General features: G+C 39.3%; 1 protein-coding gene across 7 annotated transcripts in view; it reads left to right on the plus strand.

Annotated features, from left to right (window-relative positions):
- The window catches only part of LIN52 (lin-52 DREAM MuvB core complex component), a 143344-nt gene that overhangs the window by 50561 nt on the left and 67929 nt on the right, over window positions 1–24854 (plus strand). The window contains exons 6-7 of one of the 7 annotated variants that reach the window (XR_014312420.1): window positions 10822–10975; window positions 11210–12025. The exons of 4 other annotated variants lie outside the window; for them this stretch is intronic. Coding sequence is in view for 2 of the 3 variants with exons in the window: in XM_082733555.1 (XP_082589681.1) it covers window positions 5961–5986 (26 nt within the window). In the remaining variant the exon portion in view is untranslated. Of the gene's footprint in view, window positions 1–5960; window positions 6023–10821; window positions 12026–24854 lie in introns of those variants that run through there. 2 more of the 7 variants (XM_082733555.1, XM_082733544.1) reach the window with 2 other exon arrangements.

Consider the following 24854-nt stretch of genomic DNA (forward strand, 5'->3'; position numbering starts at 1 on the left):
GGCACTTTACCCCTCAATACTTCAGAACACATTTCCTAAGAATAAGGACAGTTTCAGGGGCACCTGGGTGACTGACTCAGTGGGTTAAAGCCTCTGCCTTCAGCTCAGGTCATGAGCTCAGGGTCCTGGGATCGAGCCCCGCATCAGTCTCCATGCCTGCTTCTCCCTCTCCTTCTGCCTGCCTCTCTGCCTACTTGTGATCTCTGTCAAATAAATAAAATCTTTAAAAAAACAAAAAGAATAAGGACAGTTTCCTACATAATAATACTATAAGTATTTTTTAAAGATTTATTTGTTTATTTATTAGAGAGAGGGAGAGATGGGGTGCCTGGGTGTCTCAGCTAAGAGTCTGCCTTTGGCTGAGGTCATGATCTCAGGGTGCTGGGATTGAGCCCCACATTGGGCTCCCTGCTTGGTGGGGAGACTGCTTCTCCCTCTTACCCTTCCCCTTTGCACACACGCTCTTTCTCTCTCACTCACTCACTCAAATAAATAGATGAAATCTTTTAAAAGAGAGAGACAGGGAGAGAGAGGGCAGGAACAAGGGGTTGGCGGGGAGAGAAGAGGAAAGAGGGAGAAGCAGACTCCCTGCTGAGTGGGGAGCCTGACGTGGGGCTCCATCCCAGGACCCCAGGATAATGACCTGAGCTGAAGGCAGACACTTAACCGACTGAGCCACCCAGATGCCCCAACAATACTGTAACTATTATGTCCAAGAAATACTAACAATAATTGCAAAATATCTAATATCCTTTCACATTCAAAATTCCTGTTATTCCTAAAAATCTTGTGTAGCTTAAAAAAAAAAAAAGATTTTATTATTTATTTATTTAATCATCTGAGTGAGAGAGAGAGAGAATGAGTGAGCAGGGGGAGGAGCAAAGGGAGAGGAACAAGCAGACTCTGAGCTCAGCGCAGAGCCTGATGTGGGGTTCAATCCCATGGCTCTGAGCTGAAATCGAGAGTCGGGCACGTAACTGACTGAGGTAATGTGCTCTTTTTTTAAAACCAAGATCCAGTCAAGATTCAGACATTGCAAATGTCAGTACATTCTTTTTTTTTTTTTTTTAATGATTTTTTAATTTATTCATTTGAGAGAGAGATTGAGAGTGAGAGCACAAGCAGGCTGAGGGAGGTAAGAGGGAGAGGGAGAAGCAGACTCCCTGCTGAGCAGGGAACCCCATACAGGGTTCCACCCCAGGACCCCAGGATCATGACCTGAGCCAAAGGCAGATGCTTAACCGTGTCAGTACATTCTTGATAGGAGATAGAGCTGCACACCAGCTCTTTTAATAAATATTTACCAGTTTTTTCTTATGGTGAACATATATTTACTCAAATGACTATCCTTTTCCACTAGAATATTGAGTTTCAAGTTCTCTCTCTCCAACAAGCCTGTTTTATCAAGCTTCTTCAATCTGTTTCTGGTATTCTTCCCTTCTAACCAAATTAGCTGTAGAATTGTTCTCTCGCCAATAACTACTCCACTCTGCAGTCAGAGTAATATTTTTGGAACATGTTGGACATGTGGGTTCATTCCTTTCTTAAAACCCATCAATGGCTTCTCATTGCTCTTAAGAAAAAATAAGAAATTTTCACTTGGCCTTACTGCTCTGCATGATCTGGCGTTTCTCACACCATGCTCGTCTCATGCCATGCTTCCCTCTCTGACTATGGATTCTACAAATTCCTCAAGAGGGAAAAATGAGTTAAAGAATCTGGGGAGCACCTTTTGGAAGAGATGAAACTTGAAGTAGGACTTCATGGCTAGTATTTGCATATAGGAGGGAGGAAGACACTTCAGACCGGAAGCAGGTTTTAATATGGATTGGTTAGAGTACTGGAAATATGGTGTTATGGAAGGCCTGAAGGACCAAGCTGGGGAATCATTTTCAGAAGCCTGATAGCTACCTCCAGGGAGAATTGAAGGATGTGGTGATGGGTGGGAGGGACTAGCTAGGACCCTGTTGCAATCCAAGAATGCAGTGCTGCTTGTACTAGATAGGACAGAGTGAATGCAAGAGAGAGGGCGGTTGAGAGATCTTTGGAGGGAAAGGTAGATATGAAACTGTAACAGACTGGAAGGACACAGAGTCAAAATTATTTTAAGATGTGAAGCCCCTGTGACCAGGAGAATACAATTTAGGGTGGAAGTGGGGTGAAAAGTGTTAAGGGGTCACTGAAATGAATTACTCAAACATCTGTCAGTATTATTGGCTCAAAAATTGTGGCTATCATGTCTGTTAGTTAGGTTGAGGTTCAGCTGTAACATGTAACAAGAAATCCAAAGTAATTGTGGCTTACACAGAGCAGAACTCTTTTTTTTCCACAAAAAGGAAGGCTTGAGGTAGACAGGTTATGCACATCACTTATTTTCCTTTAAGCAGCTTCCTGGAAGTGCCAAAGAACTTCATCATCTGGACCAACCTAGCTGCGAAAGAATGTCATCTTTTATTCAGGGCTGTAATATTGCTGGCTAAAAATCAGGGGTTTTGTTAATAATGAAGAGGGGGATAATAGGTTGGGATAAGCAATCAATATCCCCTGCTGCAGGTAACAGGAAGCCTATGCAAAGAGCAATGATGGGTCCGTAGAAGTAGAAGAATGTGAGGTGATGGTTATGTTGCAAAAACTCAGAATTAGTGAGTTTAGAGGTGCATGGATGGTTGTTAATCTGTGAATTAGACTTCATGCTTATACCTTATTGATTATGTTGTGTGGATTATAAATAAAAGTAAGGGATTAATTTTCTTTACCATATGGTATGTTTGGTATTCCAAAAGTCAGTAAATGCATACCCAGTGAGTCCTTTTAAGAGATCTTGCAGACCTTTTTTTAGGGGGTGGTAGCTATTTTTCTAAGGAATTAAAATCTCAACTTAAAAAAAAAACTTTTGGGAGACAAACCAATCAAAAATGATCTACTTTTACTAACTGACCCCTTTTTTTAATGGTCAGCTAATTAATATTTATACCTACTCAGCAGGTTCTGGTTAGATATTTTTAGTTATGAAGTAAAACATTTCGGTTCTCTGATTTCTATGTATTTATCAAAACAGATTCTAAGAGATTTTTTTAAATTATTTTAGTAAAATTCTCTTTTATGCAGTTAGCCTGGACTAAACAGCAGTGAATCCAAGGCTGATTTTTATTTTCACTGTATCTCACATAGCCTTCATTATAATAGGGTATCAGTGTTATTGAGTCAATGGTTGAATTATTTCTGAAGCCCAATATGATGTAGGCTCTGGAAATATTTAGAAGTTAAAAGCAGTCTTCATTGTTGAACATAATCAAATTTGCTTTATAGCCAAAAAAAACCTTTAATGTCTTTTATTAAAATATAATTATAATTAATTTCATATTATTGATATAATAAGCTATTTTTACAATGATTTTATTGCTAGTTTTAACAAAAACTAGCCCCCAGAATACTTTTCGGCAAACGCATGAAAATAGTTTCATTTAGAAACATTTGTTTAAAATAATGCAAAATGCCAAATCAGTCTTTCAGGTTTATGCTATTGAAAATGGTAAACAAAAACAAAAACATGGGTGCCTGGCTGGCTCAGTCGTTAAGCCTCTGCCTTCAGCTCAGGTCGTGATCCCAGGGTCCTGGGATCGAGTCCCGCATCGGGCTCCCTGCTCAGCGGGGAGTCTGCTTCTCCCTCTCCCACTTCCCCTGCTTGTGTTCCCTCTCTCGCTGTGTCTCTGTCAAATAAGTAAATGAAATCTTTAAAAAAGAAAGAAAAGAAAAAAACCGCATGGCATTTTACTTAATAGTTAAAGATGACTTCTTTACTTTCCTTATAGCACTTCGTCTCCTGCAGAATGTGTATGATTTCGCACTGCTTCTGGTGCCTGGATTCTCATCCTTTCCATAGGATCAATATTAAGCCAGCCTTCTTTACCTCCTCCATCCATATTAAACCTGTCTTGGAAAGAGTCTGTTTATTGGATAATATAGCTACATCAGGGCTCTATGACAATATCTTTTGCTGCCTAATTAACTCAGGAGCATTAGAACAAGATAAAAATGCCCTAAAGCCTCTTATCTGATGTCTGGTGAAACCTTCTGAAAGCGGGAGTACCATTAGTTTATGTTAGAAATCAAATGGCTCTCTCCCGTGCAGGAAGTACTGATTAAACCTGAAGGGTCCCTGGAGGACTCTGCAGCTGTCACAGGGGTGGTGGCTGTCCCTCACCGAAAGAGAAATCTGGGCCAGAGGTCCCAGTGGGGTGGTGCTTTAAGAACTAGCACGTGGCTGCCCCAGCTGTTCTGCTTTGCCTAATGAATTGTTTTACAAGAAGAGGCTGGGTATTGTCATCACGAGCTGCCTTCCTTAGAGACCGGAGCAGGCCAAATAATAAGTAATGTTAGTGATGGTAATTGAAATGTGATGGCTCTCCCGGGATCTTCACGGCCCTGGAGCTGGTTGGCACTTGTGGATTGTCTTTTCTACCAAGGCCCTTTTGAAGTGTGCCTGCCTTTCTTTCTTTCTTTCGGTTCCCGTGTTACATAATAATGTGTGAATTTTCTTCTCTTCCTCCCCACCCTAGAAATTCATTGACAGAAGCAGTCTTAGGAACATTGCAGTAGCTTTAAGTACAAATAGAACAGGCAGTAGCTTTAAGTACAAATAGAACAGCTCTGACTTTTTTTTTTCTTTTTTGGTGCAAAATGGTGGTTTTATTAAAGCATGGGCACAGGACCCACGGGCAGGAAGAGCTGCTGCCCCGGGACTGTGACGGGCAACTGATTATATACTTTGCGGGTGGGGGAAGTAATGACAAAAGGAAGTTCTGAAAGGATTTTCATGTACAGCTTTGACTTTCAAATTATCAACACTGCAAGAGTAAAGAAGAGCTACCACATACCCTTAGTCCCTTGAAGACTACTGCGGAGATCTCTCTAGGCTTTAAAGGAATGCTTTACTTTTTTTTTTTTTAATATTTCTTTAAAATTTGATGATTATTTCAGAGAGTGGGCAGGGGCGGGGAGAGGGAGAAGAAAGAGAGAATCTCAAGCAGATTCCCCACTGAACGTGGAGTATGGGGCTTGATCCCACCACCCTGAGATCATGCCCTGAGCTGAAACCAAGACTTGGATGCTGAACCGACTGAGCCACCCGGGTGCCCCTAAAGACCACCCTAAAGGAACATTTTAAACTTACACAAATAACTCACACTCTTAATTTAAAATTCTTTAAAATAGCATAGTAGGACATAAAGTGAAAAGTAAAAGCCTTGCTTGCTGAACTTACTGGACATTTTCTATGCATAATCAGGTTTATATGTTACCACATACAGATGAGATCACAATATATGAACTGTTTTGCGACTTGCTTTTTTACCCCACAGTGTAGCTTAGGTATCTTTCCACAGTGATCTAGATAGACCTACCTCATTGTTTCCCAGTTGCTGTATAAAATTTTATTGTATTGATGTGCCAATTGTAGACTCTTACTAGATAGTTTGACCTGGACCTGTGAGTGGATGCTTATTGTGCGAATTGGTTGCACTCATGGATTTGTATTCTGTGGCGCACCCTTTTACCTCCGTGATTTTACTTTCTTTAGGAATGTTCCGAGACCTTTAAAATAGGAAACAGTGGAGATAAAACTTTTGGGGAGGGGTAGTGTGAGTCTTGTCATACCACCAGCTGGACATTGTGTAGTGATATGTACCTACTGCGTGTCTTAAATTCTTTGCTTAGTCCAGATAGGTGGGGAAAACAAATAGCCCTTAATGCATGTTGTCTTCAGGCATTAACCAGAGGCTTCCTCTCAAGTTGAATGAGTGTTCTCTCCCCTAATTTTCTACTTCAGAAGTTCCAAGTATCAAGTTATGAATGCATTAATGGACTCGGGAAATGATTTGTCAGCACGTGAAAATGAGGACTTGGGTTTCTTGTGTTAACAGCTTGGCTAACAAAGCAAGTTTATACCTTGTGAACTTTAGGGGCCTTGCTGGGAGTGGCAGTGTGATGAATGAAGCAAAGCAATTTTCCAGGAGCATTTCAGGTCAGTGATGGGAGAAATCACTTGTCTTCTCAGGCAAACTAATTTTAGTTGCATCTGTCTTCAGTAGGATCTATGCAGATAGAGTGATAGAAATTGTCACTTCCAACAAAAATAGGAACATTATATGTCTTTTTAAAAAAGATTTTATTTATTTATTTGACAGAGAGAGAGATAGCAAGAGAGGGAACACAAGCATGGGGAGTGAGAGAGGGAGAAGCAGGCTTCCCACTGAGCAGGGAGCCTAATGTGGGACTCGATCTCAGGATCCTGGGATCATAACCTGAGTCGAAAGCAGATGCTTATTGACTCAGGCACCCAGGCGCCCCACATTATACGTCTTTTAACTCAAAGCCCTTTAGATTCATTCTCTCAATACTTCAAAGGTCTGATTTGCCCAATCATTATTGAAAAGATGTCATACTGATAAGTTGTGAGATGCCAGCTAGTTTTTTTTTTAAAGATTTTATTTATTTGGCAGACAGATCACAAGTAGGCAGAGAGGCAGGCAGAGAGGGTGGGGGGGGGCAGGCTCCCTGCTGAGCAGAGAGCCCAATGTGGGGCTCGATCCTGGGACCCTGGGATCATGACCTGAGCTGATGGCAGAGGCTTTAACCCACTGAGCCACTCGGGCACCCCAGATGCCAACTAGTTTTGTTTCCAATTTCTCCCATGTTATTTTCCTCTCCTTGATGCATTTGAATTGATGCACAGTGCTTAACTTAATAATTGGAGGCTATTCTATTGTTTAAGATTTAAAAAAAAAATTATTTATTTATTTGAGAGAGAGAGACAGATAGTGACAGAGATAGCAAGAGAGAGAGCTCACAAGCAGGGAGGAGAGGGAGAAGCAGGCTCCCCTCTGAGCAGGGAGCCTAACGTGGGACTCTATCCCAGGACCCTGGGATCATGACCTGAGTCGAAGGCAGACGCTTGACCTACTGAGCCACCCGGGCGCCCCTGGAGGCTATTATTAGTAACAATTCCTATTTACCTCTTGTCTCAGCATTCAGTAGATTCTTGAGACAACATGGGTATATTGGGGATTTCAGTGGCTTTTGTGGGGTATTGGAGATTCTTTAGACCTGTGCTCTTCAAAATACTAGCCACTAGCTGCGTATAGCTGTTAAAGTTAAATTAATTAAAATAAAATAAAATAAATTTAATTCCTGAATCATACTTGTAAATGCTTAGTAGCCACATATGTCTAGTGGCTTCCATATTGAACAGCATAGACAGAGAACATTTCCAGTAGATAGCACTACTCTGAAGGTTGACGAACTTGGCCCATGGCCTGTTTTTGTATTCCCTATGAACTAAGAATGTTTTTTACTTTTTAAAGGGTCATTAAAATAAAACAACAACAACAAAAACAGAAAATATGAGACAGAGACTGATTGTGGCCTGCAAAGCCTCATGTATTTACTACTTAGCCCTTTATAGGAAAAATTTGCTGGCCCTTGGACCTGTGCCTACTTCGCTTAATAACATTTCAGCTTTCTGGTAAGTTAAGGTTAGGGGTTTCCCTACACCATCAGAAGATTGTGAATCTATTAAGCATGACAGGCCAATTTAGGAGTAAAGGTTTTTTTACTATAGATAAACCATGGAATGAGTCAAATCTTATACAAATCAGTTCCCTGGAGCTAGCACAAGAGGGATGAGCTTTGAAATAGGAAAAGTTCTCAGGGCACCTGGGTGGCTCAGTAGGTTAAAGCCTCTGCCTTCAGCTCAGGTCATGATCCCAGGGTCCTGGGATTGAGCCCCACATTGGGCTCTCTGCTCAGCAGGGGCCTGCTTCCCCCTCTCTGTCTCTGCCTGCCTCCCTGTCTACTTGTGATCTCTGTCTGTCGAATAAATAAATAAATAAATAAATCTTAGAAATTGGAAAAGTTCTTTATAGTATAAATGATCAACTTGCAACAGCTTTGTGAATAATACCTAATGTAACAGAACATCATTCTGATTTTATACACTATTTTGTGATTTTTAAGTATTCTGTCCTCCCATCTTGCTCTGAAAGAAATTGAATGAGTGCATTTCAGCAGATGTACTTGACCTTTCAACAAAGAATTTGCCATGAAGATTTTTAACTGTTCAGTTGTTGTTGTTGTTGTTGTTTTTAAAGATTTTATTTATTTGACAGAGAGAAATCACAAGTAGATGGAGAGGCAGGCAGAGAGAGAGGAAGGGAAGCAGGCTCCCTGCTGAGCAGAGAGCCCAATGCGGGACTTGATCCCAGGACCCTGAGATCATGACCTGAGCCGAAGTCAGCGGCTTAACCCACTGAGCCACCCAGGCGCCCCTAACTGTTCAGTTGTTTTTAACTGCCAAATTATTTCAGCCAATCTCTCCTAGGAAGAATGAAGCAAAAAGATTCTTCTGCTGGTAGTCTCAACATCTGAGAGATAATCTTCCTTTGCCAAATGTAGCTAACAGTTTCTCACTAAATGTAAAGCTTATGAAATCTGCTTATAAAAGTGAGCATCTGGCACTTCTGTGGTAATTAGAGTCAACTTGTTGCCATCAAGATAGGACCTTGATATTCATGAGGGAAGTTTGTAATTTCCCAGGTTTGTGCTAACCCATAGCGTATTATTTTTCCTCTAAAATGTAGTAAGGTACATTTGAAAAAAATTTAAGTTCTCCATCTGGGTTTTTGATGTAAATTAGTTCATAATTAGAAATAACTAAAGTAGGGATGCCTGGGTGGCTCAGTTGGTTGGGCGGCTGCCTTCGGCTCAGGTCATGATCCTATCATCCTGGGATCGAGTCCCGCATCGGGCTCCTTGCTCAGCGGGAGCCTGCTTCTCCCTCTGCCTCTGCTGCCACTCTGCCTGCCTGTGTGCACTCGCTCTCTCTCTCTCTCTCTCTGACAAATAAATAAATAAAATCTTCAAAAAAAAAAAAGTAACTAAAGTAATTCCCCCACTAAAATGTTATACTATAATATATTGAATTATTAGTAGAAACATTAATTTGAACTTCCCTGAATCTTTAGATTTAACATAGTGGTGTCCCAATTATTATGGACTATGTGGTGAGATCGTGAAATATACTGAACCCCCAAAAAAGTTAAATTGCAAAATTAGCTTTGCAGAAAGAGGCAAGCGGTAGAGGAGATACAGGGAGAGAATTGTGAGGCAGTATTTTGAGAGGGAACCGTCATGAAGTGATAGAGTCTTTCTAAAGAACAGTAAGAATGGTAGCTGTGTTGTGCTTTTATTCCGTGGTACAAAATCAGTGAAAATTTTAATACTCAAAAGTTTTATTCATTTATCATAACTGGTTATGGTTTCAATCAGCAAATTTCCCATGGTAGAACTTTGACTAAATTTATGAAAACCCCCCCAATTTTTTCTAGTCTTTCAGCTCCATCCTCTTTGCCATTCTTTTTTTGAAAGAAAACATTAACTTTTTAAGTTTATTTTTTAGTTATCTCTACACCCAGTGTGGGGCTTGAGCTCATGACCCCAAGATCAAGGAGTCCGTGTTCTTCTGACTGAGCCAGCCAGGTGTCCCCTCTTTGCCAGGTCATTTCTCATTCTTCTTGCTCTTTCAGTTGTCCCGTGTACTTTTATGTGTGCCCTCCAAACCTTTGTCACCCTCTTGTCTCACTGATATTAATAGTATTGCTTGTGAAAATAATCTCCTTGAAGTCCTACACTGCCCTCTTCTCTAAGGGATGCCAGTAAGCATCCAAAGATTGCCCAGTCTCCAGTAAGAGATTCCATAACATTTCTTATATTACCAAGAATGTACCTCTACTAAAGCTGGTGTAATCAAGTTTGAGATCTTTGTCCATGACATTTTATGATGCCAGGCAAAGTATGGCAAGGTCATATACCTTGGGTTTGTATTTTACACCCAGTAGAAAAGTCAGAAACATTAAGAAGAAGGAGCATCACCTTGAGATTTAAAGTTGCAAACCATAGCGATTTAGGTTCGTCCATGTTGAGGAGAACCTGGAATTCAGGCTTTGGAGAAATTAGATATTTCTCTGTTTCTGACATGAAGTATTTATAAGACCTACCTTTCAAAAGTTGCCCAGTATCTGAGGTTCTTTTATTGACCTATCCATATTTGGAATATAATTTTTTTTATGTCCTGAGATTCTCAGATTAGTAGGGCAGACTTTATTTTTTGCATAATGTCTGCACATTGCTACAAAGTAGGTAAGGTAGCCTGACCTTAAACTCCAAACAGCTATAAGGATATCTGGGCATCTGGGTTTTTCACCACTGAATTTCCAACACTTCTTATAATTGGTACATGATAAGTATCTGTTGTCTAATAGATCCTGTTTTGATTTATTTACAAAGGCATTTTCTTTTCATATCCATGTTAAAAAACTTTTTTTTTTTTTGAAGATTTTATTTATTTAGGGTCACCTGTGTGGTTCAGTGGGTTAAACTGCTGCCTTAGGCTCAAGTCACAATCCCAGGATTCTGGGATTGAGCCCCATATTGTGATTCTTACTCAGCAGGGAGCCTGCTTCTCCCTCTCCCTCTCCATGCCACTCCCTCTGCTTGTGCTCTCTCTGTGTCAAATATATAAATAAAATTTTAAAAAGATTTTAGGCTGTCAGGGAGGCTCAGTTGGTTGGGAGACTCCCTTCAGCTCAGGTCATGATCCTGGAGTCCTGGGATAGAGTCCCATATCGCGCTTCCAGCTCAGTGAGGATCTGCTTCTCCCTCTGACCCTCTACCCTCTCATGCTCGCTTGCTTGCGTGCTCTCTCTCTCTCTCTCTGAAATAAATAAATAAATAATCTTTTAAAAATATTTTGTTTATTTACTTCAGAGAAAGAGAGAGAACATAGACAGGGAGAAGGAGAGACTCTCAAGCAGACTCCCAGCTGAGCACAGAGCCTGATGCAGAGCTGGATCTCATGACCTTGAGATCATGACCAGGGCTGCAATCAAGAGTTGGACGCTTAACTGAGTGAGCCACCCAGGTGCACCAAACAATTTCTTGTTATGACTGGTAACTCTTTTTATGAAACTTTTAACTTCACATTTTCTCCCAAATCACGTTGTGGTCATGAGTCCCGTGTTTCCTGTATCATCCTCACTGCCTTTTCAGCTTTCATTTTCCTCTTTTCTGATGAATATTCTTGGTAAAACTTGATGCACTTTCTAAAACATTCCCATACACTGCTGGATATGTGATGGAACTATTTATGTTATAGATCTGAGACAGCCTCAAGAAATGTGTCTTGGGGTACCTGGGTGGCTCAGTCAGTTAAGCATCTACCTTCAGCTCAGGTCATAATCCCAGTGTCCCAGGATCGAGTCCCACATCAGTCTCCTTGCTCAGTGGGGAGTCCGCTTCTCCCTCTATCCTTCCCCCCTGCTCGTGATCTCTCTCTCTCCCAAATAAATAAATAAAATATTTTAAAAAAACAAACAAGCGAACAAACAACAAATAAAAGATGTATCCATCTTTTATTCCAAATCTGTAGAAACTTCTCATCCTCTCCAGTTGCTGTTGTATTATCTTTACTATGTGTAAAAGTACCACTAAGGAACATCACAGCCTCAGTGGGATGCTGGTGGTGAGTGGACTGCTAGGCTCACTAACTAGCTGAATGATTTGTTCTTTAGTTTGTATTGTTTGGATTAGTTCCTCAGCAAAATTGCAAGTAAACTCCTGTGTTTTTTTTTTTTAAGATTTTTAAATTTTTATTTATTTATTTGACAGACAGAGATCACAAGTAGGCAGAGAGGCAGGCAGAGAGAGAGGTAGAAGCAGGCTCCCTGCTGAGCACAGAGCCCAATGTGGGGCTCGATCCCAGGACCCTGAGATCATGACCTAGGCCGAAGGCAGAGGCTTTAACCCACTGAGCCACCCAGGTGTCCCAAACTCTCGTGTTATATTAACTTTCATGCCTTTATAGCTGAAATCCCACAGATATGAAATACTTGGACTCATATACTGATAGCAGTTATGAATTGTTTAGAATAACTTGTTTTCCTCCTTAAATAGAAATTATAGTAAAATTCAATTCTTGTGTAATGGAACTATTCAGTATTGTATATAATGCTGCAGTCTGATTTTTGGGGGAATATTTTATAACACTGTTAGAAGAAAAATAAATGGTTTTTGCACAAATGAGATCTAATAATTATTTAAATTAATAATTCTGTCCTTTGAGATTATATTTGATTCGTTTTTATTGTTCACCACCAGTGTGTGAAATGAATATATGCAAAAATGGTCTGTTATCACCTACATTTGCTTTGGTGTTTGGAGGGTGCAAGCAGTGAGGAGATCCCAGTTTGCATGGTTAACTTTGTAAAGACTATGGATCCGTCCAAATGTAGGAACTATCCTGTACTTTATTTAGGTCAGGAATGAAGCTGGTTTTGCACATATTAACAAGGAAATTCCTAAAGTCACATGAAAATACAAGAGAACCAGAATAGCTAAAATATCTGTAAAAAGAACAAAGTTGAAGGACTCATAGTCTCATACAAAACTACAGTAATCAAGACAGTGTGGTATCAGTATATAGGTATCTTTATAGATTAACAGAATTTAAAATTCAGAAACCCTCATATTTATAGTCAATTTTTGACAGGGGTGTCAGATCATTCAATGGGTAGGAAATAGTCTCTTTAATAGATGATGCTGGGGGGCCCCTGGGTGGATCAGTGGGTTAAAGCCTCTGCCTTTGGCTCAGGTCATGATCCCAGGGTCCTGGGATCGAGCCCTGCATTGGACTCTCTGCTCGGCAGGGAGCCTGCTTCCTCCTGTTCCTCCTTCTTCCTTCTGCCTGCCTCTCGGCCTACTTATGATCTCTGTCTGTCAAATAAATAAATAAATAAATAATCTTTGAAAACATGATGCTGGGAAAACACAATATCTATATACAAGAACCCCAAATTGAACCCCCATGTTATACTATATACAGCTATTCTTTCAGAAATCCAGTATAGACCTAAATGTAAGAGCTGAAACTATAAAATAAAAAGTCTTAGAAGAAAACATAAGCGTAAATCTTTATGACCTTAGTAGACAGTGGTTTCTTACATATGATTCCAAAAACACAAGCAGAAAAAGGAAATTAAAAATTGGACCTCATCAAAATATAAAAGTTTTGTGCTTCAGAGACACCATTAAGAAAGTGAGGAGGCATGGGGCACCTGACTGGCTCAGTTGGTAGAGCATACGACTCTTGATCTTGGGATTGTGAATTCAGGCCCCTTCCCTTGTTGGATGTAGAGTTTGGTGTGGGGGTGGGGGTTAATTGAAAACATGGCTCACAGAATGGGAGAGAACTTTTGCAAATCATTTTTATATTGTTTGATAAGAGGCTTATATCCAGACTATATAAGGAACTCATATGATTCAACAATAAAAAGACAGCCCAATTTTTAAGGTGGGCAAAGGATTTAAACAGACATTTCTCTGAAGATATATAGATGGCCAATAGGCACATGCAAAGATACTCAACATTAATCAGTAGGAAATGCAAATCAAAATCATGAGATACCACTGCATACCCACTGCCATGACTATAATGAAAAAGATGGACAATAACAAGTGTTGACAAGGATGTGGAGAAATTTGACCCCTTGCACACTATTTTTGGGAATGTCAAAATGGTGCAGCCATTATGAAAAATAGCATGGTATTTCATCAGAATATTAAAAATAGAATTACCATATGATCCAGCAATTCCACTTCTGGGTATATACCCAAAAGAATTGAAAGCGGGGACTTGGACAGATATTTGTACACTCATGTTCATAGCAGCATTTGAAATTGCCAAGAGGTAGAAACAACCCAAGTGTCCATTGATGGATGAATGGATAAACAAAATGTGGTATGTACATGCAGTGGGATAGTATTCAGCATCAAAACGAAGGAAAATCTAACAGGTGCTGCAACATGGATGATCTTGAGGATATGCTAAGGAAAATAAGCCAGCCACAAAAAGACAAATAATGTATGATTCTACTTATATGCAGTACCTAGAGTAGTCAGAGTCACAGAGGCAAAAAGTGGAATGGTGGTTGCCAAGGGCCAGGGAAGGGAGGGAGGGAGAATGGGAGTTATTTCATAGATACAGTTTCAATTTTGCAAGAGGAGAAAAGTCTGAACATAGGTTGCACAACAATATCAATATGCTAATGCCACTGAAATATACACTTAAAAATGGTTAAGATGGTGGAACACCTCAGACGCTCAGTCGGTTAAGCGTCTGCCTTCGGCTCAGGTCATGATTTCAGGGTCCTGGGATTGAGTCCCGCATCTGGCTCCTTGCTCAGCAGGGAGCCTGCTTCTCCTGTCTGCCTGCTCTGCCTGTTCTGCCTGCAGCTCCGTGCTTCTGCTCTTTCTCTCTGACAAATAAATAAGTAAAATATATTTTTTTAAATGGTTGGGGCGCCGGGGTGGCTCAGTGGGTTAGGCCTCTGCCTTCGGCTCAGGTCGTGATCTCAGGGTCCTGGGGTCAAGTCTCACACCAGGCTCTCTGCTCGGTGGGGAGCCTGCTCCCTCCTCTCTCTCTCTCTCTCTCTCTCTCTCTCTTTCTCTGCCTGCCTTTCTGCCTACTTGTGATCTCTCCGTGTCAAATAAATAAATAAAATATTTTTAAAAAATGGTTAATATGGTGAAATGTGTGTTATGTGTTTTTTACCACAGTTTAAAGGGGGGATGGCAAATTTATGATATCTGAATTATATTTCAATTTTCAAACAAATCATATGAGAAAAAGAAGAAAAGAAAGATATGAAACCAGTTTAGGAAGCCCAAAAGGATTTGAGGAAGTCCATTATATGCCTGTTCCACAGCATTTATTCATTCAGGAGAAAAACTTCTCCTTTCCAAAGCAATGAAATTATTTTTTGTTTTAATGTCAACATGACTTTACAAAAAAAATATTTTATTTTATTTCTTTTCAGTGTTCCAGAATTCATTGTTTATGCACCACACTCAGTGCTCTGTGCAAGATACAGATGTAGTGAAAAGAAGGGCCATCTGTACCCCCCCCCAAAATCTTTTAAATATAACAGAAAACATAAGCTAGAGGCATTTCTCATTAAGAAATGATAAATAATGAAAAAAGAAAAAAAAATAATGAAAAAAGACCAGCAGATAGGATTCAGGCGTTGTTAATGCTATTACCTGATTATCATGGTAAGCCAGAGAAGGTAAAGCTATCCTGAAATTTTATTTTGTTCTCTTACCACTTTTCAAGATGGTAGGAAGGGAGTGCATGCTCAGTTCAGTTCACAGGAGGGAGCATTTTCCCTCCTGTGCCCACCCTTCCAGCAGCTGTCCTTACGAGGGGCAGGATGCACAGGCTATGTACCAAATGCCATTGTGAAGCACATGCCCGGAGATATTTTTATTGATCCAAATCATCTAGCATTCACCAAAGGCAGGACTTGGACACTAATTAGGAAACGTTGTTAGAAAAGAAAAGGCAGGGACGCTAGGGTGGCTCAGTTGTTAAGTGTCTGCCTTTGGCTCACGTTATGATCCCAAGGTCCTGGGATTGAGCCCCACGTCAGGCTCCCTGCTCAGTGGGGACCCTGCTTCTCCTCTCCTGCTTCCCCTGCTTGGGTTCCCTCTCTCACTATTTCTCTGTCAAATAAATAAATAAAATCTTAAAAAAGAAAAGGAAAGGCAGTTTCCAACACCATTCCATCTGTCCACTTAACTGATACAAATCAGAGTTGAATCCAGTCTGTGTTTCTGAAGGTCTTTTTTGACGTATAATGATTTTTGTATTCTACTCCCTTCAATTCTTGAATGAGTCTTTTTTTTTTCTTTTTTAAAGATTTTATTTATTTATTTGTCAGAGAGAGAGAGTGCGCACAAGCAGACAGAGTGGCAGGTAGAGGCAGAGAGAGAAGCAGGCTCCCCACCAAGCAAGGAGCCTGATGCAGGACTCGATCCCAGGACCTAGGATCATGACCTGAGCCGAAGGCAGCGGCTTAACCCAAGGAGCCACTCACGCGTCCCTTGAATGAGTCTTTTCTACCCCTCCTTTTCTTTTATTCTTTCCCAGAGTAGATTTGAAATAATCTCTTGATCATCATTGTTACTTACTGTAACATCTGACTCTACTAAGGGTTCTCATCTGTTTCTTAGGATTTAGATATTATAAAAAATAAACATTTATTAATGGCCTTCTGTGAAAAGCAATGTGCTAGACCCTGGATGTCAAAAACACATAAACTCTTCTATTTATAATTTGATTAGGGTGACAAGACAAATACGTAAAAAGATCACAGTACAAAAGAGCATGTACTGATTGTCACTTGAGTACCATAGAAGTTCAGAAATAAGGGCTTATAGTGGGTTGATGAAGATGGTTGGATAGAGTCTTTAAAAAAAAATTTTAACTGGAATGAAAAATAAATTTTATTTATTTTTTAAAAGATTTTATTTATTTGAGAGAGTAGAGGGAGAAGCAGACTCCCCACTGAGCAGGGAGCTGGATGTGGAGCTCTATCCCAGGACTCTGGTATCATGATCCAAACTAAAGACAGATGTTTAACTAACTGAGCCACTCAGGTGCCCCAAGAAATAAATTTTATATATTATCATTGGCAAATTGGTTTCCTCCACAGTGCTAAGAGTCCATGTAAAATGTAACATTCCATTTAACAGTTACTATTTGATTAACCTGCACAAGTCCTCTTTTCTCATACTCATTTCCCTCACCGGCAGCCCAGATTTGCTTAGGACAGTAAAAGGCATTGCCTAGTTGTCTCTTTGTTTACATATGGACAAGTAATTAAGTAGGGAGGCAAAGTGACCTTATATCATAATTTGGCCACTGGAGCCATGCAGTTGCCTCTATCGGCTTTCTCTGTTTCTCTATCGGTTTTCTCTGTTTAGCCTGTAAACTGATAACAAAGAGAGAAGAAAGTAGCCACTGTCAAGCATCTCTGGCCTAGGGTGAGTTTGACCTGCACTTTGACAATGATTTTGATTATTTCTGCTTTCTATGTTGAATGGATTTACTACCCATCAGAGTCTCAAAGACCCTTAATTTAAAAAATACATCGATTTTTTTTTTTAAGTCTTCTACATGCTGACTGTTACCTCCTTATGACATGTGGTAATGATTTCTGAATTTTCATTAGGCACAACTCATTGTTGAAGCACTGAAGCAATTGGTTACCTTTGCAGCTAATTCTTGATTACATAAACAAGAGTCCTTTAAAAAGATTAGCCAGAACAGTTTTTTAAACCCACAGCAACACTGGTGTGTATCAGTTCTGACTTCTGTCAGTATACTTGGACCCATGACTGCAGTGTTTTATTACCCTTGGCTACATTAGGACACATCCTTACAAGACCACTTTTGTAGCAGATTTTTTTTTTTAAAGATTTTATTTATTTGACAGAGATCACAAGTAGGCAGAGAGGCAGGCGGGGTGGGGGGAAGCAGGCTCCCCACTGAGCTGAGAACCCGACGTGGGGCTTGATCCTGGGACCCCGAGACCATGACCCAAGCCGAAGGCAGAAGCTTTAACCCACTGAGCCACCCAGGCACCCCTGTAGCAGATATTTTTATAACTCTACAAAATGATTAGACTGACATAGAGCAATTCTCTAAATACATGGGTATTAAAATATTCTGGCTGCTGTCTCCTTTTTGCCTTCAAGTTGAGGCATCATGATGACATAAGACTGTACCAGTCCTAATCGGTACACGAGTGAAGTTAGGCATGGCAATCTCATATTATTGACAAGAGTCTTTGTCACTGTAAATAGGAGAAATCTTGGAGGAGGGGTTCCCATTATAGTAATTCTAATTCAATTCTGCTAATACTGTTTTTCAGAAACTACATTAAAACTCATTCCATGTAGTTAGGAAGGAAGTTACGGTATTAAACTGAATTCTAGCTAGAACAATTTAGCTTGTGCTCAAAAACGTACAATATGTTTATCTGGGAATTTGAGGTATTGATTAGGGTTTAGAAAGTGTTTAGGAGAACCTGAATGGGAGAAACTTTCTGTTAATTGGTACCAGGGTATAGTGACATGGGATACAGACTCAAATAGGCTTTCTAGCGTCTTGTGGTCTATAGGTCATAGTCCTCAAGGGGGAACCAAGAGTCTGGGAAGGTCTCTAGTAATGATCTAACAACTCTCTTACCTCTCTTCCCCTAAGTACTCCCAACCTGCTTCCAAGTGTTCCCAATTTTTCTAACTGGGAACAATTTCCAATTGAAAGGTTAGCTGAGAAATATGAGACTTTAAATAGCAAATGATTATGGCTACAACTATTTTGGAAAACAGTCAGTATCTTCTAAGGGTGATCATACATATATTCTATCCTGTCCTATACACAAATAAATATTTTAATACAATTCCAGTGCTAGGTATATACTTTGGAAATAGAAATGCAAACATTTGTATACCAAAAGATGCATTCAGAAATATTCAGAATAGTGCTGTTCCTATAGGTCAAGACTAGAAATGATCTAAAAGTTCATTGACAGTAAATGAACAAATAAATTCAGATATATTCACATGCTAGAATATTATATAGCCCTGAAAATGAACAAACTATTGCTACATGAGACAACTTGAATGGGTCTCAGGAACATAACATTGATAAAAAAGATAGACACAAAAGAGTACGTATTATACAATACCATTTATATAAAGCTCAAAAACAAGCAAAGCTAACCTATGATGATATAAATCAAAATAATAATTGCACTGTGAGTATGGTGGTGGCTGGGAGGGAGTATGGGAAGGTGAACTTATGGGGGGATGGTAATTGTTCTCTAAAAGATGGATGTGGTTGTGTGTCCATTTTGTGAAATTCCACACATATACTTGTGATTTGTACATTTTTCTGTCTATATGCTGCACTTTAGAAATTAACTAAAAATTTTTTTGAAGACAAATAGTGGCTGAGATAAAAAGTGAAAGTAATTCACTCTGAAGTTGAATAGCTAAGCTGTTGTTAAATTGAAATGCCAGTCTTTCTGGTTTGATATGGAAAGTTCGCGAAAGAAAGTTGTCAGGCATTAATAGTATTCCAACCAGATTTCAAAGTACTGCTTTGAGCAGGTCTTACGTCATTGGATAAGAATAATGGGAATTATTTTCTAGGATATTTTTGTCATGGGTAGCTGTGAATATATACAGCTTTTTTTGCCTTAAAAGTTTGCTTTTAACATAAACGTCTTTAGTATTAAAACTTTTGTTGCAGAGAGCCATTAAATTAGGTATCCCTTTGAGAGAGACAGAATGGTGATAAATGTGATTCAGTAGATGGCAGTATTCCCTTTGAAGTTTTTAGTTAAAATGTGGATATGTGGGGGTAACTCTTAACAACTTTTTTCAGTAGGGATGGTAAAGGGTCACCTGCTGGGACAACTAGACCAGAAAGAACATTTTAATATTTTTCTTCATGTTACATGTTATTTCATGTATTGCTAAGAGCTATTTTGAGTGAACCCATAAGATGTAGAGTCCACAAATGTAGAGGACAGGTTTTTCCTCATAATAGCCCAGAATGATAGACTGCAATAGAAAGTTTGTTTAATGTAATATTACTTTAAGTGTAGAATTACTTTAATTCAGGAAGAATTTGAGCAGCATCCCCCCCCCATCTTGTATGTAGGAATATATATATGTCAAGATTGAGATAATGACTAACTGCTTTGGACAAGGATGTCAATGAAATTTATTGATGAGGAGATTAGGTGTACTTGAGCACAAATTAAAAGAAAAATTAAAGTGATTGACCAGTCTGTTTTTGTTGGTTATTTTAATACAACTCAATTGTTTTTTGAATTGTCTCTCTTTTTTTGTACTGAAATTTTCTAAAATAGTAGTACTCGATGAAAGCAGTGGGGTTTAAGAAATCCTGTGGCATTATAGGACTTCTGGTAGTAAGGAATTTGACATGGATCAGAGTAATATGCCAGAGAAGTCAAGAGTTATCAGCCAAAGGACAGAACGTGCCTGTGGTGCAGAATGGGAGACCAACGATCAAACTAGACAGAGCCAGAAGAACTACATCAAAATCTGACTTTGCTCATTATTAGCTATTGACCTTGGACAAATCACTTAACTTGCCTAATTTTTCTTATCTGTGAAATACAGGTGTAAATGACTGCTTTGGCTTCCATATAGGTTGTTAAGTGCATCAAGTAGGTGCATTGTCTATAAGGGTGCTGTGCTGTATTAATGTTAATGAACTCTGCGGATAGACTCTGATTTTTATTGCTGTTCCATTAACCGTTTGTTTCCTCAGGTCTTTCTGCCTGTAGTTATCAGGTGCTAGCTGGGAAACGTTGATAAGCGTATCTTCAAAGGCATCCTTGTATGAGTACCTACTAACAGGTACTGTGCTAAGTGCTTTAACCGCATAGTTTCCAAAGCCTCACAGCTACTCTAGGAGTAGGCTGAACCATTGACCCTATTTTGTAGTCTGCAAAGATTTGGACTGACCCAGGAGTTGTGAATCAAGGCCATGTCATCTGACCACAGCTGTTGTTTGTAGTAGGCTATACCTGCCTGGTGCACTTCAGTTTTTACTTTTTCCCTAGCTAGTATTTTAGAAGTTAGGGTCATATGTTGCATTTTTATGTATTGGGCCTTAAAACTTTATTATGTTTCATTATGGAGTGATTAACAGAATCCTAATGTATGCATTTGTTAATTTGTGAATGGGGAGGGTTGGTCCTCCTGTCTTGAGCCTGTTTCATCTTTAGTCAAAGCACACACAAATCATTTCTTGATGATTCAGACCCAAGGAGAGGAACAGTAACATCAACACAACCTAAAGTCACAGTGACACAACCTGAAGAGTGTTAATATTTGTTTTGAGGATATATTTTGATTTTCTTTGCCAAACACCCCTCCCAATTACTTATTTTTCCTTATTACAACTGCTTTGCTTTTTTTCTTTTCTCTATATTTGTGTGTGTGTGTGTATGTGTGCGCGCGCGTGTGTGTGTGTTTTAGGGGGTTTCCCATTTATTGTAATTATAATACTAACATTTCACATAGAGATAACATTTCTGGGAGAATACATTTAAAAAAATTTTTTTAAGATTTTGTTTATTTATTTGTCTGATAGAGAGAGAGAGAGTACAGGCAGGGGGAGCAGCAGACAGAGGGAGAAGCAGGCTCCTCGCTGAGCAAGGAGCCTGGATCCCAGGACCCTGCGATCGTGACCTGAGCTAAAGGCAGACGGTTAACCGTCTGAGCCATCCAGGCATCCCCTGGGAGAATACATTTAAAATTGATAAAGTAAATATACTAATAACTAACTGTTTTTGCTGCTCCTGTCAGGTAAATACAAATAAATATATATGAAAATTTTCATTTATAAATGTGTTATTTTCATTATTCTAAAAATACTGTTTTTAATAAAAAAATGGCTTTTTGAAACTGTATCTTCAACCTCCTGTCGTAAAAATATAAAAATTACTTATCCATGTTTTGGCCACCTTGTAATTTAGTTTATGTATTGTCAGTTCTTTTTTTTTTAGTTAGATTTTTAAATTTTAGAACAGTTTTAGGTATTTATGGGAAAATTATAAAGGACAATTTCCATATAACCCATACCCAGTTTCCCTTATTATTATGATAGTACATTTGTTACACATTTGTTTTATTTATTTATTTATTTATTTATTTGAAAGGGAGAGAATGAAAGAGAGAGTGCGAGAGCAAGAGCATGAGATGGGGGAGGGGTAGAGGGAGAATCAAATTCCCCACTGACCAGGGAGCCGGAGGCGGGACTCCAGGATCACAACCTGAGCCGAAGGCAGTTGCCCAACCAACTGAGCCACCCAGGTGCCCTTGTTATACATTTGTTACAATTAATGAACTTCATGAACTTTTTTTTATTTAACATTTTTCCTGTACTTTATTCAGCTTTGCTTAGTTTTGCCCTAATTCTGGAGTCCCATCCAGGATATTATAATTGCATTTAGTAATCATACCTCCCCATAGTCCACTTGGCTGTGACAGTTTGTCAGGCTTTCCTTTTTGGTGACCTTGACAGTTTGAAGGACTAACTAACTGGTCAGGTACATTGTAGAATGTTCCCCAATTGGGGTTTGATGTTTTTCTTAAGATTATGGTTTACCTTTCACTGCATACACTAGGTTATATGGGGAGGTTGCTCTAAATCATAGTGAACTCTGAAGAAGGCAGGTTGAGATTTGAAAATATTGGCTGTGGATAACCCACACAAAGATAAGCATTAACATTCTTTGTTGGCATTGAAACATTGGCTACATTCTTTATGTTTTTTGTATTTTATCGTTTTTCAGAAGAAGCTAGCCCTAATTCTGGCTGAAAAGAAGAGTGTAGGTTGTACGATCTGCGCATGTCCCCAAAACAGTTTCTTTTCTAATTGCACCAATTGGGGCAGTTAGCATGGGTTTTAATGTTACTCTTAAGAGCTTTATTTAATCTGAATTGGCCTTTTAATTAGTAATGGGCAATTTTGGGTGAATTGTTAATTGATTAGAATTGTGGAAATCATCTGCAAAGCTGTTTTGTCACTGTAGCCCAGAATAGTAGAAGATTAAAACAGGATCTGGTTTAGTTACTATTCTAAGACGAATGTTTGCAAAGTATTATTTTCGTGGTTTGGGTTTGTTGTTCCAGCCTGGTGTCTTAACTCTGCTGAGAATGATTGTGTTTTAACTCACCGAGGTCCTCAATTCTACTCCATTAAGGGCCACTTTTCTGCCAATCAAAAAGCAGCATCCCTGAGATTGATTTTTGTTACAGTGGATAGTAATGGCTGCCGAGTGACAACATTTCCAACTCTTTTATGTAAACAGAAAGCAATCAAATAAGTACTAATCCAAGGATTATGTGGACCCAAATCCCGTGGCCAGAAGAAGAATCACTGCAGTGTATGTCCCTGGCTCTTTGCCTTCTGGTCGCCCCTCTTCATCCTGGAAAGCTCGCTTGCTGCTGGTGCTGCCTGTTACATTGCAGGATGCGGCGACCAAAACACTCCTGCACCTCCTGAATGGAATTCAGAAAGACACTTACATTTCCATAAATAAATTAGGAATTCAGTGGTTTCTTCGGGCTAATCAGGGCAGGCTGATAAACCTTGCTAGCTGTTTAATAAATGAATTGTGACTGATTACCTATTAATATGGACGCCTCAGGAATTCACCCAGGGGGAAGCAGAGCAGTGAAATAGAGAGGGGCATGGCCCCTTGGGAAATCAGGGCTTCATGTTTGCAGCTTAAATATCTCTGTGAAGTATCAATAAGGAGGTAATTGAATTTTGAACACAAACATGAGCGCCGGATGGATGAAAGGGGGAGGGGGGATCTGATCATCTCTTCTCTGCCCCTTCATTCTCCCCTCCCCTTTTCCTTAGAGACCACTCTAGTAAAGATAGATGCTAAATCCATTAAATAAAGATTAGACTCTGTCGTAGTAGAAAATGGCAGCTTAGCTAGATCCCTGGGCAAATTGGGGCCTTTTGCAATACAGAAAATTAAAATATACATTTTTAACAAGTGTGCTATCTTCCTACCAATAATGCCAGGCTAGCTTGTGGGGTTTACTCCTCCTTCAGATTGGCTTTTGTTTGGACAGATCACTTTCTCTTGTACTAATGCCAATCTTTTCTGTATTCCTGGAGCAGAAGGGGCTGGGTTTATTTATTTATTTTTAAAGCTTCTGTTGAGGCCTTTCCTCTAGCATCCTGCTTGCTTGTAATCAGAGGAGTGGGAAGGAGATTAGTGTCCCATGAATTGACGGTAGATAAATGTTCCCTCCCCTTAACTGGTGGGTCCAGAAGAGCCCAATCACTTGTATTTCAGGGATGATTGGAGACTGTACAGCCAAGCAAGAAAAGGGCTTACAGACTGAAATAAAAATTGATATTTTAGATGCTATTTTATTTGGTATTATTTCCTCTAGATAAGGTTATTGATTTGCTTTGTTTTATTTTCAGCCAGATAAAGTCTTATTAACGTAGAAAAAGAAGAATTGGCATCATTTGATTATAGATCATAATACCCCTTTTTGAGCAATACCAGAACACAAGCATCTAGCCCTGAATACTTTCGTTTCTGCATATGAATACCCAGTCGCAGCTTTTTGGACTAACCTTTGTTTATCTGTCAGTCTACATGTTTTGATAATTGTTTCATAAGGCTTCAGTCAGTAAGTCTATCAACAAGTATTGAGCATCTGTTAGGTGGGTGGCATTTTTAGTTGCAGTGGTCAACAGCTAGAAAGTCTATCCTCTGCTACCACAAATATTTCTTTAAATATAAAAAAAAATGAAGTTGGTTTTGTCATACTCCTTCTTATAAAAGTTATTTGGCTCCTTGGGTCTTATTTGTAAGACAAAATTCAGATTCCTCAGGCTTTCACAAAGGACTTTCTTAACATTGACCTACCCTTTCTCTCCAGTTTTATCTGGAAAACTTACACTTGTCCTCCAAGGTGATTTCAAATCCCAGTCTCTCCATGTAGTGTCTCCCTGTAGTGTCTCCCTTTCCCGCAGAGTTACATTTTTGTTACCTTTTAGTGTGGGTTCTCCACTTGGTGGTTCTGAGGATTGCCCATGGAAGAAAAAATGTACTTCTTAGTCAATAATTAAGGGCTTTGTTTGCCAGATTGCAAACATTCCCAGTTCTTTGTTTCAACTTAAGAGGTAGCTTGATGGTCAAATTTTTAACTATTTGTCCTTATGTATTTCACTTTATAATTTAACTTTGATTTGTGTCACTCTTTAGTGGTAAGAAAGAAAGAGTCTGTTTGCTGTCCCTGTCATTACTGCTACCTTAAGTTATGTTTCTCTAGAGAGCAGAAATCAAATTTATTTTAAAAATTTTATTATTTTTTATTAA

This window comes from Mustela nivalis (assembly GCF_964662115.1).
Source record: "Mustela nivalis genome assembly, chromosome: 6".
Taxonomy (NCBI): domain Eukaryota; kingdom Metazoa; phylum Chordata; class Mammalia; order Carnivora; family Mustelidae; genus Mustela; species Mustela nivalis.